The sequence below is a fragment of the Schistocerca americana genome, chromosome 3 (assembly GCF_021461395.2).
Source record: "Schistocerca americana isolate TAMUIC-IGC-003095 chromosome 3, iqSchAmer2.1, whole genome shotgun sequence".
NCBI classification, from domain to species: domain Eukaryota; kingdom Metazoa; phylum Arthropoda; class Insecta; order Orthoptera; family Acrididae; genus Schistocerca; species Schistocerca americana.
The window spans coordinates 232,613,705-232,633,267 of NC_060121.1; the positions used below are offsets into that span (position 1 = coordinate 232,613,705).

General features: G+C 39.4%; 1 protein-coding gene across 1 annotated transcript in view; it reads right to left on the bottom strand.

Moving 5' to 3' along the window:
* LOC124606774 overlaps nucleotides 1-19,563 on the bottom strand; it is a 243,173-nt gene that overhangs the window by 161,432 nt on the left and 62,178 nt on the right. The window contains exon 4 of the mRNA XM_047138830.1: nucleotides 1,885-2,015. Within this exon, the coding sequence (XP_046994786.1) occupies nucleotides 1,885-2,015 (131 nt within the window). The remainder of the gene's footprint in view (nucleotides 1-1,884; nucleotides 2,016-19,563) is intronic.

The following is a 19,563-nucleotide window of genomic DNA, read 5'->3' on the forward strand; positions in this document are numbered from 1 at the left end:
AAGGTGGGGGTGTTGGTATTTATGTCAAAAATAATGTCCAGTATGAAAGAATTGATTGGGTAAATAAACTTGAATGTTACATGGTTTTTGAAATAGCTGCAAATGCTTAGAAATAGCAGTTTAATAATAGCTGGCATGTACAGACCCCATAACAGTAACATGGAAGAAATTTTCTGTCATTTAGAGTAATTTGTTGACAAACTCTCACCTCATAAAAAACAGACTATAACAGTAGGTGATGTGAACATAGACTCCTTAACTAATAGCATAAATTATTTTATATATATTGATATTTTAGAGTCCTATAATTCCACCCATGTGAATTCAGTGCCAACAAGAATTACATGGGAATTTTAAAAATGTATTGACCATGTTATTACAAACTTCAGAAGGGAAGACCTTGTAGTTAGAACTGTTGGGAATCACATTTCAAACTACAGTGCATTAATCCTAGAGCTTCATACAGACAAAGAAACAGTACATGATGTGGACCTATTTTCCTACAAGAGAAAGCTAGACTATCATACATTAAAGGAAACAATAGTACACATAAATTGGCAGCAGGTAGGCCTATATGAAATAGAAGATATTTATGATTAGTGGGGTAAATTTTATACAACATTAACCTATTGTCTTAGTCAAGTATGTCCAGTGGTCCAAATACTAAAGAAAACTGACAGTTCCAGGAATCTTAAACTTCCCCCTAACATGATAAAAATAAAGAAAACTGCAGTACTTCCAACCTAAATATGAAGCCTATAGAAAAACCTACAGGGGAGCACTTAAGACATTGAAATCACAGATGTATGCTGAACAGATGAGGCAATCTAGTAATGTTACCAAAACAGCGTGAATTATAGTAAATAAGGAAAGAGGAGGGAGCGACAATGCAGTGTGTAATAACATAATAATAAGTTACAGTGAAAAATCGCTGAGTGACCCAAAGGAAGTATGTGAGAAATTCATAGACCAGTTTAGTAAGATGAGTAGGAAGGATGTGATTGAGCCACCACAGGTGTTAAATCCCAGTAATGTCAGTAATTCATTCTTCCTGAGGTGTGTTACAGAATTGGAAATCCTGAAAACCAGGTCCAACTCAAAAGCAAATACATCTAGTGGCTGGGAGGGGGAGAGAGAGAGAGAGAGATCTGGGGCTGAATTGTCCCAGCCTTCTATATTCCACTGCTATTGCAGCTCAACCATGGTGCATGGTTGTCCTGGAGCACTGGACAAAGAGGGAGTGACAGATCGTAAGAGTTGTGAAGCAGCCACTTAAGTTGAATACAATTAAATTTAGCAGTGTGCCCCATCAACAGGTGGTCAAACTGCACTCTCAGACATTTTTCCAGTAGTCATTCATTCATGTGGTAAGTGGCCAAATTAAAAAAAAACTGAGTGTGTACAACAATTCTCAGTCATTTTATAGCTTGTTATGTTTACAGTTCCGAGAATTTACATCAATTTATCTTTCAATTTCTGTAGCTGCATTCTCTTACAAGATTTCTTAACGAATTCTGTGTGGAAGCTGTTAGCAGTTTGAATGATAGGAGACTTTTGACCAAGACATGTGACACAGTAGTTACGACAACATAGTTGAGTTAATGGAATGTATTAATCATATCTCCACATGGTCATTCTAAAAAAATATTTTCTGCTATATTCCTAAACCATTTCATAGGAATTCCAAGTTTGTCCACTTTCCAAGGATGTGACTGACTCCATTCTTCCTCCGTCCTTTTCCAATTGCAGCTTGCTCCATCTCTACTTGCCTCAGCAATGACATGAAATTAAACAGCTTTTAAAATGTCATTACCAGTCTGTTACAAAAATTTTAGTTGCTCTTAAAAAATAAAATTATGTAACAAGCAGACAATAATTACATACTTTGTCTCCTGGACGTGTGAAGTAACAATGTTGTATTTCCTCATTGTATGAAGTTTCCTCTAACTCACAGAACACATCAATTACTCCATCATTGGATGTTGAAAGTTCCCATCCTGATGTCAAATGTTGTTCTGAAAAAAAAAAAAAAAAAAAAAAAATAGAACAGCTACAAATCTGATACTCCTTTACAATTATGCATGTCTGATATAACCTAAATACTCTCTCACCAACAGGGACTGTCACGGCACTTCTGTTACATTACAGAAACTGTAATAGAACTAAAATTTCTAAGAATTGCGCTGACATAACCACCTACACAACAGTAATGAATTACACAGTTGTATGTTTGCCTCCATAACTGGGTCGTCAGCATAGTTTACTGCCATGGGGTGGAACCTGAGTTTGATTTCTGATACTGCTAGGAATTTTTCCTTGCTGAGAGGACTAGAATAGGGTGCACTGAGTCTTGTCATGACAACTGATGAGCTACTTGACTGAGGCAAGACTTGACAATGGCCAGGAGTGCAGCATGATGATGCCCTCCCCTCCATATGGCATCCACATCATGCCATTGGCTGATAAATGAGACAGAGGTCAGTCCAAGCCAAATGGCCCATCTGTGGCAACAATGGCAGTGCTTACCACTTACAACACTGTTGTATAGGCCAATAATCACTACCAATTAAATGTGGTGAGCTTACCACATTCACAGGCTGTTGCATTACAGGTCTTCATGTCACTCATGGTGTATTACCTGGTGTTGCATCAGGAATCTTTGGAGATTTTGTGTTCCTCCGATAGTCAGGGCAAAATAACCATAATATTTGTAGACACAAGGACTGATGTGAAGTGCATATGTTCCTAATGAACTCTCTGTAATCATCTCCAACATAATTAAAAATTGTCATGATGACATTGTAACAACCAGTTAGTTAACCAAACAGTGCCCTTCCTAGCAAATATTAAACATGTTTTTTAAAGTTACAGAGAGTGTTATGCAATTCTTTTCTGACACATTCATCAACATCATAGACCAATCTCCAGTGGGAGTCTCATAAAACTTTCTATAATTTGTGCAGAGGCAATTTCAGCAGCCATTCAGTATTCTGAAGAGCTTCAGCACAGTAAAAAATATTGTTTTTTTTTCCCTTTACTAAACTGTTGGTTCAAATGGCTCTGAGCACTATGGGACTCAACTGCTGAGGTCATTAGTCCCCTAGAACTTAGAACTAGTTAAACCTAACTAACCTAAGGACATCACAAACATCCATGCCCGAGGCAGGATTCGAACCTGCAACCATAGCGGTTTTGCGGTTCCAGACTGCAGTGCCTCTAACCACACGGCCACTTCGGCTGGCTACTAAACTGTGTTGGAATATTTTAATATACAGGGTGTTACAAAAAGGTATGGCCAAACTTTAAGGAAACATTCCTCACACACAAAGAAAGAAAATATGTAATGTGGACATGTGTCCAGAAAGGTTTACTTTCCATGTTAGAGCTCATTTTATTACTTCCCTTCAAATCACATTAATCATGGAATGGAAACACACAGCAACAGAACGTACCAGTGTGACTTCAAACACTCTGTTACAGGAAATGTTCAAAATGTCCTCTGTTAGCGAGGATACATGCATCCACCCTCCATCGCATGGAATCCCTGATGCGCTGATGCAGCCCTGGAGAATGGTGTATTACATATGTAAAATCGGTAAGCGGATCTAAATCCCCTATTCAGTCACTCGTTGACCACGATGGCACCGAAACAGAGGACGACCGAAGAAAGGCAGAAATACTGAATTCATTGTTCCGAAACTGTTTCACTGCGGAAAATCGTAACACGGTCCCTGACTTCAGCCGTCGCACGGACGTCAAAATGGAAAATATTGAAATAAACGATATCGGAATTGAAAAACAACTGCTATCACTTAGTAGCGGAAAAGCATCCGGACCAGACGAGATACCCTTAAGATTCTACAGTGATTATGCTAAAGAACTTGCCCCCTTTCTATCAGCAATTTATCGTAGATCGCTGGAAGAACGTAAAGTACCTAGCAACTGGAAGAAAGCGCAGGTCGTTCCCATTTTCAAGAAGGGTCATAAATCAGATGCGAATAATTATAGGCCTATTTCGCTTACGTCAATCTGTTGTAGAATAATGGAACATGTTTTGTGTTCTCGTATTATGACGTTCTTAGATAATACAAATCTCCTTCATCATAACCAACATGGATTCCGCAAACAGAGATCATGTGAAACTCAGCTCGCCCTATTTGCCCAAGAAATTCACAGTGCCGTAGACACTGGCGAGCAGATTGATGCCATATTCCTGGACTTCAGGAAGGCATTTGATACGGTTCCGCACTTACGTTTAGTGAAAAAAAATACGAGCTTACGGAATATCGGACCAGGTTTGTGATTGGATTCAGGATTTCCTAGAAGAAAGAACACAACATGTCATTCTTAACGGTTCAAAATCTGCAGATGTAGAGGTAATTTCGGGAGTACCGCAGGGAAGCGTGATAGGACCTTTATTGTTTACAATATACATAAATGACTTAGTTGACAACATCGGTAGCTCCGTGAGGCTATTTGCAGATGACACGGTTGTCTACAAGAAAGTAGCAACATCAGAAGACTCGTAAGTACTCCAGGAGGACCTGCAGAGGATTAATGCATGGTGCGAAAGCTGGCAGCTTTCCCTAAACGTAGATAAATGTAATATAATGCGCATACATAGGGGCAGAAATCCATTCCAGTACGATTATGCCATAGGTGGTAAATCATTGGAAGCGGTAACGACCGTAAAATACTTAGGAGTTACTATCCGGAGCGATCTGAAGTGGGATGATCATATAAAACAAATAGTGGGAAAAGCAGGCGCCAGGTTGAGATTCATAGGAAGAATTCTAAGAAAATGTGACTCATCGACGAAAGAAGTAGCTTACAAAATGCTTGTTCATCCGATTCTTGAGTATTGCTCATCAGTATGGGACCCTTACCAGGTTGGATTAATAGAAGAGATAGACATGTTCCAGCGAAAAGCAGCGCGATTCGTCATGGGGACATTTAGTCAGCGCGAGAGCGTTACGGAGATGCTGAACAAGCTCCAGTGGCGGACACTTCAAGAAAGGCGTTACGCAATACGGAGAGGTTTATTATCGAAATTACGAGAGAGCACATTCCGGGAAGAGATGGGCAACATATTACTACCGCCCACATATATCTCGCGTAATGATCACAACGAAAAGATCCGAGAAATTAGAGCAAATACGGAGACTTACAAGCAGTCGTTCTTCCCACGCACAATTCGTGAATGGAACAGGGAACGGGGGATCAGATAGTGGTACAATAAGTACCCTCCGCCACACACCGTAAGGTGGCTCGCGGAGTATAGATGTAGATGTAGATGTAGATGTATCACAGCCATCCACAATACGAGCACGAAGAGTCTCTACATTTGGTACCGGGATTGTGTAGACAAGAGCTTTCAAATGCCCCCATAAATGAAAGTCAAGAGGGTTGAGGTCAGGAGAGCGTGGAGGCCATGGAATTGGTCTGCCTCTACCAATCCATCGGTCACCAAATCTGTTGTTGAGAAGCGTACGAACACTTCGACTGAAATGTGCAGGAGCTCCATCGTGCATGAACCACATGTTGTGTCGTACTTGTAAAGGCACATGTTCTAGCAGCACAGGTAGAGTATCCCGTATGCAATCATGATAACATGCTCCATTGAGCGTAGGTGGAAGAACATGGGGCCCAAACTAAAATGAGCTCTAACATGGAAATTAAGCATTTCCGGACACATGTCCACATAAAATTTTTTCTTTATTTGTGTGTGAGGAATGTTTCCTGAAAGTTTGGCCATACCTTTTTGTAACACCCTGTATAATGCCACTACAAGGTATCATAGCTAGTAATTACTACAAAAGAAACAGGATGATTTTCATCTGTTGTGCAATAATAATTGTTGAAAATTTTCACATAAATATGCCACACTGGGGAAAAATTTTATAATTATGAGACATAACTGTCACTGCTTACCTTTAGGTAATAATATACTGAGTAAAGATGGGTCCCTCTTATAATGAGTAACCTGCTCTTCCTTTTAACCTTTCAGAATCTATCCCTCACCTGTATCAGATGAAAGCTGGGACATGTAATACTTTCACGTTTATATGTGTGTGTTGACAACACTACACATTTTGCCTCTTGTAGGTAATACTGGCCAGAAATTCTGTCACATAATTTATTAGTTTTCACAACTTAATTTTCATTTGATGCAGTTAACTGATCTTTTGGGGAAACATCAATAGCTCTACTTACAACTATCAATCTGTAAATGAAAATTAGATTTAATATTTTTTTACCTGTTCTATAAACTTGGAGCTGATATCTCTAACAATCTGTGAAATGAACATTAAATCTATGTGCATTAATTCTTATGTAAGAATGTATCCTATATCACATTTTTCTGACAGTTAACACATATTTGCTGATCTATTCATTGTGGATCAAAGAAACAAACATTGCATTTAACCTAATATAATGTTGAAAGCAACCAATCACCTATAGTGGATGGATGTGTGGAGCACAGACACTCTTATCAGAAAACAGCTTTCGATCACTTGTTCTTTTTCTGTCAAAAGAACAGGCATTTACACACACAGCCACACAGGCACCCAAATGTGCACTCTTTGGCTACAGCAAGATTGCTTATTGATGCTCAATTGTTGAAAGAAGTTGACAAAGCTGACAGAAGTGGGGAGGGAGGAGGGAAGAATGAAAAGAAGACATAGTGGGAAAGAGGTAGGTCTTTGGATAGATGACTCTATGGCTGCACAACAGAACGAAAGGGGTACAGATGGTAGAAGAAAAAGAGATGTAGAAAGAGGGTGAAGGGCGGACATGGAGGGGTGAGGGGGAGGAGAAGAAGGAGGAAATGGAGAGGGAGAAATGGAGTGGAGAAGAAGGCAGAGGTGTAGATAAGGAGAGAGAGAAAGAGGGTGTGAGGGACAGAGATAGAGGAGAGAGAGACAGAGAGAACAGGAGAGAAAGATAATGCAAAAATGGGGGAGACTGGGGGAGGGGGAAATGGTAGGAAAAGGCCAGACATGATCTGGTAAGAGAAGGAGTGGTGTGGACAGGACAGAGAAAGGAAAATTTAAGGTGAGGCAGTGGGAACAAATTAGTTGAGATATAGGCTATAAGGATTATGAGAATGCAGGATATGCTGGAAAGAAAATTCACATCTTTTTGTTTCAGGGAGACCTGTGCTAGAAGGCAGCATCCAAATGGCCTGCATAACTGGTGAAGTCATTTGTAATAAAATATACAATAGTATATTCCAGGGGCTGATTTGGACAATGACCACTATTTATTGGTTATGAGCTGTAGATTAAAACTTGGGAACTGGCCACTGAATTGTCACAAGAAAGTTACAATTTACTATGTAAATGACTGAAATTTAGGCTTGAAATTCAAAGACTTAAACCAAGAGAGGAGTGTATTTAATTGCACAACACTCTATCTGACATTGTTATGTTCCCCGTGCTATGCAACTAACTTGAGTGTGACCAGTTTCCTCATAAAAAATTATGTAAATCTTCAACTTTTTATATAACCCTCCAAAATAAATGATTGCTAGGAGGCAAGGAACGGATATTCTGAACAGATAAGTGCTGTGAGGACCAGAATAATTATTGAATTTATTCAGTTCAGCAGAGACAAAACTATTGGATTGTTATTAAAAGTTTATCCTAAGTGGTAAGAAGAGAACAGTTAAAATCTACACAGCAAATTTAGAAATAGCTTCTGTGATGGCTGGCATTCTCCCTTTACAGATGTAGTGCACAGAAACCTATGTGTGTCCTGTCACAAGTCTATAAAAAAAAATTATGTAAATTGGCAGTCATGAATGGTGCAAACTGGTAATCAACGTCGCGAGTTCTATTGCTCCAGCAAGATGGAGCAAGGCTGATCAAAGTACACCAGTGGTGCATATATTTACCAATAATACCTGCAGCTGTACCCGTTGCTGTCATCGACTGTCTTCATTGCCCAATGGGTTGCTATGTAGATTGCTGACAGAGCTGCAACTTCCACGGTGCGTGATCATGGTAAACTACTATCTCCATATCCCGTAGCGAGTAATACAGAGTACTACAAATGCTCACGAAAATAGTCAGGACATGAATCCCTGTTTCTCAGTCAAGCATAGCATCAGTTTTTCCTACTCTACATCAGTGGCTGCGCAGCCATCTTCTTGCAGCAAAATTCCTGCAAATCCCCTGTCTTCCCTCCAAACATTGTATGCACTGGTAACATTGCCCCACATCACACAATTTCAGAGCCAATGGCACCTCCCAAGGTGATTTAAGTCAAAATGATCTCAAGGCTTCTGCATTGCTAACAGAACCATCAGGATGTTTCTGCAGAGTCCCATAACAAGAACAGGGGTGTGAGGAGATTATAAGGAGTGCACATCATCAATATTGCCCGTAGCAGCACCAGACACATCTTTTGTGTTAATATGGCGCCTTGGCCACCAAAAACTAAGTCTGGGCCAGCTTTCCACATAGTGGAGAAATCTCAGCTTTGAGTCTTACTGTAAGGATGAGGGCACCACCACACTCTTATCTGATACAAAAGCTGCCACCCGCCGGGGGTGGGGTGTCCTTTGGTTTTCTCTTGGGCCACCCATGGAGACCGCTTTAAACAACTCTGATTTGGCTGTTGCCTTGTTGTGGCTCAGTCACAGAAACTGAAGCTAACTCAGTTATTTTCATCTGCTACAAAATTTGCTATTGGCATGACATGTGACATTTAATCACCACTTGCCTCGCTTGGTTACTCTGGTCTGAAGATAAAGAAATATTCAGAATTATTTCACAAAACCATATGCAAAGTGCATAGTTAAGTATTAAAAATGTAAGGTGGGTGAGTGATTTGGGTCTTGCACTCATTGTGGAGGGGACACATAGGTTGCCACCTTGCAAGCTGAAGAAACTGCAAAAACATAGGAATTTAAGGAGATGGGACCTGGATAAACTGAAAAAACCAGAGGTTGTAGAGAGTTTCAGAGGTAGCATTAGGGAATGATTGACAAGAGCAGGGGAAATGAATACAGTAAAAGAAGAGAGACGAAATAGTGAAGGCAGCAGGGGATCATGTCGGTAAAAAGACAAGAGCCAGTAGAGGTTCTTAGCTAACAGAAAAGATACAGAAGTTAACTGATGAAAAGATAAAATATAAAAATGCAGTAAATGAAGCAGGTGAAAGAGAACACAAACACATAAAAATAAGATTGACAGGAAGTGCAAAATGGCTAAGCAGGAATGGGTAGAGGACAAATGTAATGATGTACGAGCATATATTATTAGGTGTAAGATAGGTGCCACCTGCAGGAAAATTAAAGAGACCTATGGAGAAAAGAGAACCACCTGCATGAATATCAATAGATCGGATGGAAAACCAGTCCTAAGCAAAGAAGTGAAAGCAGAAAGGTCAAAGGAGTATATAGAGGGTCTATACAAGGGAGATGTACTTGAGGGCAATATTATGGAATGGGGGATATGATACTGCATGAAAAATTTGACAGAACACTGAAAGACATAAGTCAAAACAAGATCCCAGGAGTAGAAAATGTTCCATTAGAATTGCTGATAGCCTTGGGAGACACAGCCATGACAAAACTCTTCCATGTGGTGGACAAGATGTATGAGATAAGCAAAATAGCCTCAGACTTCAAGAACATAATATTCCAATTCCTATGAAAGCAGGTGTAAGACGTGTGCTGGACTACCAATTTAATAAGTCATGGTTGCAAAATACTAACATGAGTTCTTTACAGAGGAAAGAAAAACTGATAGAAGCTGATCTTGGGGAAGATCAATGGGAATGCTGGAACACATGAGGCAATACTGACCCTACAACTTCTCATAGAAGATATTGGTAGGTTAAAGAAAGGCAAACCTGTGTTTATAGCATTTGTAGACTTAGAGTAAGCTTTTGACAATGTTGACTGAAAGACTATCTTTAAAATTATAAAGGTGGCATGGGTAAAATACATGGAGCAAAAGGCTATTTACAATTTCTACAGAAACCAGATGGCAGTTATAATATTAAGGGGCCTAAAAGGAAGCATGGTTGATGACAGAGTGAGACAGGGTTGTAGCCTATCCCTGAAGTTATTCAATTTGTATATTGAGCAGGCAGTCAAGGAAAAAAAAAGAAAAATTTCAAGTAGGAATTAAATTCCAGGGAGAAAACATAAAAACTTTGAGGTTTGCTGATGACATTGTAACTCTGTCAGAGACAGCAAAGGCTTGGAAGAGCAGTTGAATGGAATGGACAGTGTCTTGAAAGGAGGATGTAAGACACACATCAACAAAAGCAAAATGAGGATAGTGAAATGTAGTTGCAATAAATCAGTTGGTGCTGAGGAATTAGATTAGGAAACGAGACAATTAAAGTAGCAAATGAGTTTTGCTATTTGGGCAGCAAAATAATTGATGATGGTTGAAGTAGAGAGGATATAAAATGTAAACTGGGAATGGCAGGAAAAGCGTTTGTGAAGAAGAAAAATTTGTCAACTTTGAGTATAGATTTAAGTGTCAGAAAGTATTTTCTGCATATATTTATATGGAGTATAGTGAAACATGGACAATAAACGATTTAGACAAGAAGAGAAGAGAAGACTGCTGAAGATTTGATGGGTAACTTACATAACTAGTGAGGAAGTGATGAATAGAATTGGGCAGAAGAAGAATTTGTGGCACAACCTGACTAGAAGAAGGGATTGATTGATAGGACACTTTCTGAGGTATCAAGGTAACACCAACTTAGTACTGGAGGGAAGTGTGGGGGATAAAAATCTTAGAGGCAGACCAAGAAATGAATACAGTAAGCAGATTGAGAGGGATGTAGGTTGCAGTAGTTACTCAGAGACGAAGTGACTTGTACAAGATAGAGTAGCATGGAGAGTCTTTGGGTTGAAGAACCCAACAACAACAATACAATAATAATACCAGGTCACATTAGCAGCATATGTATGTTTGGCAGAAAGTTAAAAATAAAAATTTAGTATCTACATAATTACCCATTCTTACATTATCTCAAATCATATATATAGATGATGTAACTTACCAAACGAAAGCATTGGTATGTTGATAGACACACAAACAAACACAAACACACACACACAAAATTCAAGCTTTCACAACCCTGTTGCTTCATCAGGAAAGAGGGAAGCAGAGGGAAAGATAAAAGGATGTCGGTTTTAAGAGAGAGGGTAAGGAGTCATTCCAATGAGTCATTCCAATCACAGGAGCGGAAAGACTTACCTTAGGGGGAAAAAGGGACAGGTATACACTCGCACACACACACATATCCCCCTTACCTTAGGGAGAAAAAGGGACAGGTATACACTCGCACACACACACACACACACACACACACACACACACACATACATATCCCATATATGTGGGGTATGTGTGTGTGTGTGTGTGTGTGTGTGTGTGTGTACCTGTCCCATTTTCCCCCTAAGGTAAGTCTTTCTGCTCCTGGGATTGGAATGACTCCTTACCCTCTCCCTTAAAACCGACATCCTTTCGTCTTTCCCCCTGCTTCCCTCTTTCCTGATGAAGCAACTGTGGGCTGTGAAAGCTTGAATTTTGTGTGTGTGTTTGTGTTTATTTGTGTGCCTATCAACATACCAATGCTTTCGTCTGGTAAATTACATCATCTTTGTTTTTAGATATATTTTTCCCGTGTGGAATGTTTCCCTCTATTATATAGTAGTTCCAGTAGATTTTTTTCATTGTGACTAAGGAACTCATTCCAACTGTGAAATGACCTTTCCAGAATAAACTGCCTCAGAGGATCTCTAAAGTACATTTTATATATGAGGGTAGAGCTTTATAAACTCTTGGACCAGTGTACTGTACAACCTTTTGCATCATTGTCAGATTTTTACAGTCATTGTGTAAATCATGTTTCTCCTTGTATTGTATTCCCAATAGTCTTTACTTTTTTTGAGCAACACAGCATTTTAACTGATGAAACACATAAGTGAAAATATATAATGAGAAGTAGTAGTACAAATTTTTACTTTCCAGAAAAGGCTTCTACAACTAGATTTACAGTTTACACCATTCATTATTCTTACAATACTATTTTGAACCAAGAATATTTTCTTTGCTAGTGATTGGTTTCTTCAAAATATAACTCCATATGTTGTTAGAAAATTGAAGATCCATAGTACGCTGCTTTCAAAGTGTTTAAGTTGCCACACTCAGATGTAATATGTATGGCAAAAATTGATGAACTGAGTTTCTTGTGAAGATTTATTATATGATGAGACCAGCTCACTCTGCAGTCAATCATAACATGAAGGAACTTAGTTGTTTCAATTCTTTTTATTGTCTTTGTGGTGCACTTAGCAGTTAACTCTTCCTCAGTTTTGGGAGCTGTGATGAACTGAATCTAGTTGGTTTTATTATAGTTTAACAAGAGTCCATGGACACTAAACCATTTCACTCAATCACTGTGAATATTGTTAATAGTTTCTTGAAGATTAATCATGAAGCTTAATGAGCACAGCCACCATCCAGATTGTGATGAAGATAAAAATGCTGTGTGTGGAGCTGTGCACATCACAGTTCCAATGGTGTGGTGTTTGCCTGTCCTGCACATGCACACAAACGAAACTGATGTGAGGCTGTGAAGGGAGACAACACTGTTGCCAATCCTGGTTTGCTTGTTGCTGTGGGAAGGCAGCTTTCTTTTTTTTATTCCATGGGTGTAGTTCTTAAAAACCATTTCCTATATTCTTGAGTGTGATAAACTGTAAATTAGATTATTATTATTCTGCTATCAGCTATTCTGTTTTAGTCATTTCTTTGTTTCTTTTATTTTACAGAAAAGTTTAGCCACTATGTATTGTGCATTAAACCGGGGACCTAGAAATGATGGAGAGACTTTGTCCCGCCGTAGCCCTCAGTGGTCCACAGCCCCTCAACAGGCCACAGCAGTCCAGCCACCCTACTGCTGCCCCACACTGAACCCAGGGTTACTGTGCGGTTCAGCCCCCAGTGGACCCCCCCCCCCCCCCCCCCCCCCCTGGGAATGTCTCATACCAGATGTGTGGTAGAGTAATTATGGTGTACACATTCATTGAGACAGTATTTGTGCAGCACTTGCTGACATAGTGTAACTGAGGCAGAATAAGGGGAGACAGTCACTGAGGTAGATGGAAAACCACCTTAAAAACCATCCACAGGCTGGTTGGCACACCAGACCTCAACACTAATCTGCCGTGTGAATTCGTGCCGAGGACAGCATGCCTTCCAGCTTGGGAAGCAGCGCATTAGACTGCATAGCTAGCTGGGTGGGCTAAAAATTAGCTTCTGTGATTGTAAGCAAACTTCAATAGCTTGAGTTTTCACAGCTGTCTCTTCATGAGTTCATGAGCAAGCTACAACAAAGAAAAGAGGTCATTCAACACCTGATATTCTGGTATCTCAAATAGACATAAGCAACAAGAAGAAATGTATTCGTAGCTTCAATAATGCATTGCACCAACAGTAAAGTTGACCTTGCAGCTGTGAGGTAAAACACCACTGTTGCACTTCACATGCTTGCTGTTTCAAGGTCATGTAATATGGATAAATCCCAATTACAGAAATATAAAATAAAATAAAATAAAAAACTGAAAAGCATATGTCAAAGAACCATGTTGATAATAGTGTTTCACTGTTACTTTTAGGAACCATTAGTATTAAGAAGATACAAAGTGAGGCATTCAGACATTCAATCAGTGAGCACAATATAAAGGATAAAAAGAACTGAAATTTTGTCCAAATAATAGACTACATTTTCTTTTGTGGAAACTTTGAAACTTTCTTATGCTTGCAGTGCTCTCAATGGAGAAAAATTAACTCAGTTTTCATTGAAAAAAAGGAGAAAATTACTGATCTTTTTCCACAAATTAAAACAAGAAGAAATTCCAATGATTTGGGCTGAAGGAAGTAAAAAACATTTGATATTGATCTTTAGGATTTTAACAAGTTTCTGACCAAATTTTTTATACATGTTTGTTTCCTTTTACATAATTTTAAAACAAAAAATAAAAATAGCTATGAGTTGCCACTGCCTATGGTGTGCAGAATTTGGAGAAGGACTGGGACAGGGATGGACAAGGATCATCTGTAGTGTGGGTGTGTGACAGAACGCTACTTTGTGGTTGGTTGGTTTGGGGGATTAAAGGGACCAGACTGCTACAGACATCAGTCCCACACTACTTTGTGTGATGTAGGTAGAATTTTCTGTAGAGTATCCCTCATCTCACGGTGGGATGAGAGACAATTGAAGCCATGGTGGAGGATGTGGCTGAGTTTTTTCAAGGGAGGGTTTATACTGGTCAATCAGAGGTGTTCTGGTCAGTGGTTGGTTAACAGGTTTACTGTTGTGAGAGGAGAAGATGGCATGGGAAATTAGTTTATGGATGAGCTGGATAGGATACTGTCTGTGAGTAAATGCTCAGTAAGGTTATTGGTATATTTCTACAATTCATGCTTTCCATTGCAAATGCAGAGTCCAAGGTTGCCAAGTCTGTAAGGAAGAGATTTTTTGCATGAAAAGGGTGACAACTGTGAAAGTTGAGGTACTGTTGGTGATTGTCGTGCTTGATATGGATAGCCATATTCATGTAACCGCCCAAGAGATGGAAATTGACATCTAGGAAGGTGGCACAATGAATTGAAAATGCAAAAAATCCTGTTGAAGGATGCAACTGAGCATTATACCAGAGGTTGAAAATACCACTACAGTTGTAAGGTTCTTTTCTTTAACACACAACCAGTTTTGGGCTCTTATATGCCCACCTTCAGGTATTGTAACTTAGTGCTGTGACCCCAAGTATCACAGCAGATCAGTACAAGACACAGTATGCTACTGACGAGCACAGAGCATGGAGTCTTGTGCTCATCCACCACAGTGCTCGGGTTCACAGCACAAAGTTATGACACCTGAAGATGGGCGTATAAGAGCCCGAAACTTGCCATGTGTTAAATAAAAGAATGTTAGAACTGTAGCGGTATTTTCAGCCTCTGTAATTGGAAATGACCACATGAAGTGGGTTTGAGAGTAGATGTTGAGGTCATGGGGAAGAGAGCAAAGAGTCCTCATCATGAAAAGTTATCAATGAATCTAAACTGGACAAGGGTTTATAGATGTTGACTGGATAGGAATGAATCCTCCAGATAGCCCATAAATACACTGAAGAGCCAAATAAACTGGTACACCTGCCTAATATCATGCAGAAGTGTTTAAACTCAGAGGGAGTGTTCATGGAGCCACACTGTAGCCATTCTGAATGTGTGGGGTATCACATTGTCCTGCTAGAATTGCTCAAGTCTGTTGGAATGCACAATGGACATGAGTCAATGCAGGTGATTGACAGGATGCTTACGTACCATATTTACTCGAATCTAAGCTGCACTTTTTTCACATTTTTGCAATCCAAAAAACCTCCTGTGGCTTAGAATTGAGTGCAAAGTAAGCAGAAGTTCTGAAAAATGTTGGTAGGTGCTGCCACAACTAACTTCTGCCATTGAATATATGTAGCGCTATACAGGCATGCTTTCCAGGCACAAAGATAAATACTAGCACCAAAACCTCTGCATCAGTAAATAAATTAAAATAAAAGGTAGAAGAATGTAAACATTTGCCATGCATTCTCTCATGTTTGCTGCTATCTCATTTAAATCCTGTCTGCCTAATAAACTATGAAACTAGAGTGAGACAACAGTAAACATGGAAGAATATACATATCATGATATGTTTACATTTGTATTATTCTTATGCTGAATAGTGATACAGTCAGAAATGAAGCACAGCAACTGACTAGATTATTAAATCTAAGATGAATCTAATTTGTGTGCAGAATGCAATGTACTAAAGAGGCGTCTGCAAAGATTTTCAAATGGAGAAAAATTTTCGCTAAACTCTCGTTCAGAACATCTTCTATCATACAAAGTCTATTATTTGGTTCTTGTTGATCATCATCAAAGAAAGCAGCAGTGTAGGTAACAACAAATAGCAGTCTCTTGCCATTTTTTTGCTTATGAGACAATTCCTCTCTTTTTTTTATTGTAAGCCGCGGTAGCGCACACAAAAGCAAGCCACGCCGCGAACGGCCACAGGTCATAAACACTCATTATCAGAAAGAGACAAACAATGCATGACACAGTACAATAATGCATTTTCAGCATAGAGTGACGCAAAATACCTTTAAGAAAGAGAACGGTACTTATCCGATCAAAGCAAAATAAGCAATCGATTCAAACCAGACGAAGCATGTGAAAAAGGAAGGGTACCCCTATAAATACGGACAGAGTGCCTGACACATAGCAATGGCTACTTCGTAAGGCTTAACTGTTAAGCTTACAACTCGAACCAAACTACTGTAGCTGTGTCTTCATCCATTCAACCTCAATTGTGTCTCATGTTACAATGGACCAGCTTTGTTTCAATTTGCAGGTGCAGTCTAAAAATTTTCTCTCCCCTTGAATTTTGAGTCTCCAATTTCAGGTGCGGCTTAGATTCAGGAAATTTTTTTTCCTTGATTTCGAGTCTCATTTTTCAGGTGCGGCTTAGGATCAAGTAAATACGGTCTGTATCACCTGTCAGAGTCACATCTAGATGTATCAGAGGTCCCATATCACTCCAACTGCACACACCCCACACCATTATAAAGCCTCCACCAGCTTCAACAGTCTCCTGCTGACATGCAAGGGTCCATGCATTCAAGAGGTTGTCTCCATAGCTGTACATGTCCATCCACTTGATACAATTTGAAACAAGACTTGTCTGACCAGGCAACATATTTCAAGTCATCAACAGTCCAATATCAAAGTTCATGGGCCCAGGTAAGGCATACAGTTTTGTGTTGTGCAGTCATCAAGTGTATATGAGAGGGGCTTCAACTCCAAAAGCCTATATTGAAAATGTTTCATTGAATGTCTCACACACTGACATTTGTTGATTGTCACATTGAACAACTCTCTTCAGTTGTCATTGGTGCCATTCTTGCAGGATCTTTTTCCAGCCATGGCTAAGTAGGAGATTTGATGTTTTAACAGATTCCTGATATTCACGATACACTCGTGAAATGGTCATATGGGAAAATCCCCACTTCATCCCTATTTTGAAGATGCCATGTCCCACTGTTTGTGTGCCAACTGTAACACTATGTTCAAACTCAATTAAACCTTGATAAACTGCCTTTTTAGCAGCAGTAACGGATCTAACAACTGTGCCAGACTCTTGTTCTCTTATATAGGCATTGCAGACTGCATTGCCATATTCTGCCTTTTTACATATCTTTTTATTTGAATATGCATGCCTATATCAGTTTCTTTGGCACTTCAGTGAAAGTTGGTATAAAATGGTGGCATGCAAGTACCAATAGCAGTACAACAGATTTTTTTTTATAGATTCGGCCTTCACAAGTGAAATAATTGTGGGTCAGGATGTGGTTGGGTGGGAGAATTAGGAGAGAAGTGGTTGGTTTAGTGCCAAGAGGATGTTGGGAAAGGTAGTGTTCAGTAACCACAAGACCATGGACATGGAGGTGTTGGTGTACAAAGATTTCACATCTGTGGTGTCCAACAATGAGTTTGATGGTAATGGGTCAGGAATTGTAGAGAGGCAGTGAAGGAAGTGAGCAGTGTCCTGAAAATGGGGTGGGGGTTACCATGGCAACAGAGAGGTCTCAAGAAGTTGGGGGAGAACCCCAGCCTTACAGTCACTGTGATGAACCTTTGCCTGTGGGAAGGATAGTAAGGTCTGGATTGTTTTTCAGGTTACAGGTAGCAGGATGTGCCATAGGAGTGATGTTGGACTCATCAGGGAGTGATTTAGTGAAGAAAGGTGAGGCTAGGTTAGAAGTGTGGAATTCCTGAAAGACTTCTAGGGATGACTGGGTGGTAAGGGAGGAGGATCATGCTTTGAGGGAGGTTGGAACTGTTTTAAACAATGTTCCATATGGGATTTTGGTTGCATTTGTCACTGGCGTGTGTGGCAAAGAAAATTTTACACTGCTGAGAATGAGTAAAGTGAAGAATTCTCTCTACAAGTCCAGCATGGTCGAAATTATGTTGTCTTTTATAAAGTACTGGGGTCAGAATTTTGCAGAAAGAGTGTCAACACTGTTATGGTTTAGTTGTTCAGAGACAGTGTGTTTCATGAAGGGTGAAGGAAGTTTCTGGAGATGTGGAAGACAGAATAAGTCAGCAAGGCATGTTTGGGAACCTAGTTCTAAAGTAACATTAACTTCATCATCATCAGCAATGTCAGTATGCAGTTCTTTCTTAAATAGCTCTCCTACATATTCTCCCCATCTTTTCAAATGATGCCTATATACTTGGACTTTTTGAGATGGCCAACACTGGAATTAAATAGATTACATACTTTGTAATCAGAGATGGAAGAGTCAAGTTCAGTCAACTACAACAAGACCTGAAGCTGATAGTGGACTGGATCATGCACTCTTAATTGAAAAATTCTGGCTGAAATTGAGGAAAGTAGCAAAAGCTGTTCCACCTTAGATACATTCTTAAGACAATACCCTTTGATTACATATTAGAAGTCTGAAACAGATTTAATGCATTAGAGTTGGAAGATAAAAGCCCACAAGAGCTGTGGGCAGAAGTAGCCAATACTGTCAAGGAGGCAGCAGAAAAACACATTCCCAATAAAAAGAATAATAAGGAGGCCAGATGGCTACTGTCTGAGGCATTGCAAGTTGCAGAAGAATGAAGGAAAGCAAAAATCAAAGGGGATGGATCAGCATTTTTTAAATTAAATACAGTGTTTCAGAAATTAGCTATAAGAGGCAAAAATGTCTTCTTAAATAAACAGTGCAAAGAATCTGAAGATAATGACAGAATGGGGAAGATAAGGGATCCTTACAAGAAAATTAGAGACATCAAAGGAAAATTTCAGGCAAAAATTGGAATGACGAAAGACAGAAATGGGAAAGACCTAACAAAAAATAGAGGATGCTAAGAAAAGATGGGCAGAATATGTAAGAGATCTATATAAGAAAGAACTGCATACTGACAATGCTGGAAATGAAGAAGTTAATGTTATTTTAGAACTAAAGCCAGAAATTTTGGAGAGTGAGGTCAAATGGATTCTCAAAAATATGGCTAAAAACAAAACTAGTGGACATCATGGAAATCCAGCAGAATTGTCCAAAGTCATTGGAAAGGATGGAGTGAAAATGCTGTATTCAATATATCAGAAAATCTAGAGCATGCAACAGGCACGAAGAGACTGGAAAAGATAAATACTCATCCTGATACCAAAGAAGGGAATTTCTAAAGAATGCTCAGATCACCAAACAAGGACACTTATCTCAAACGCTAACAAAATCAAGCTGAAAATCTTACAAAATAGACTATGCCAGTAACAAGAACAAGCTACATTTTGTAAAGGAAGAGGAACCAGAGATCAAATTGCTAACATTCAGTGGATTATGGAAAACACACGAGTATTCAAGAAGGATGTGTATCTCTTAAAAATGAACATGAACAGTCACAACAACCACAAGAAACTTCTTTTTTATGATTTTAGAAGTTTCAGTCTGTCTTAGACATCTTCAGACCT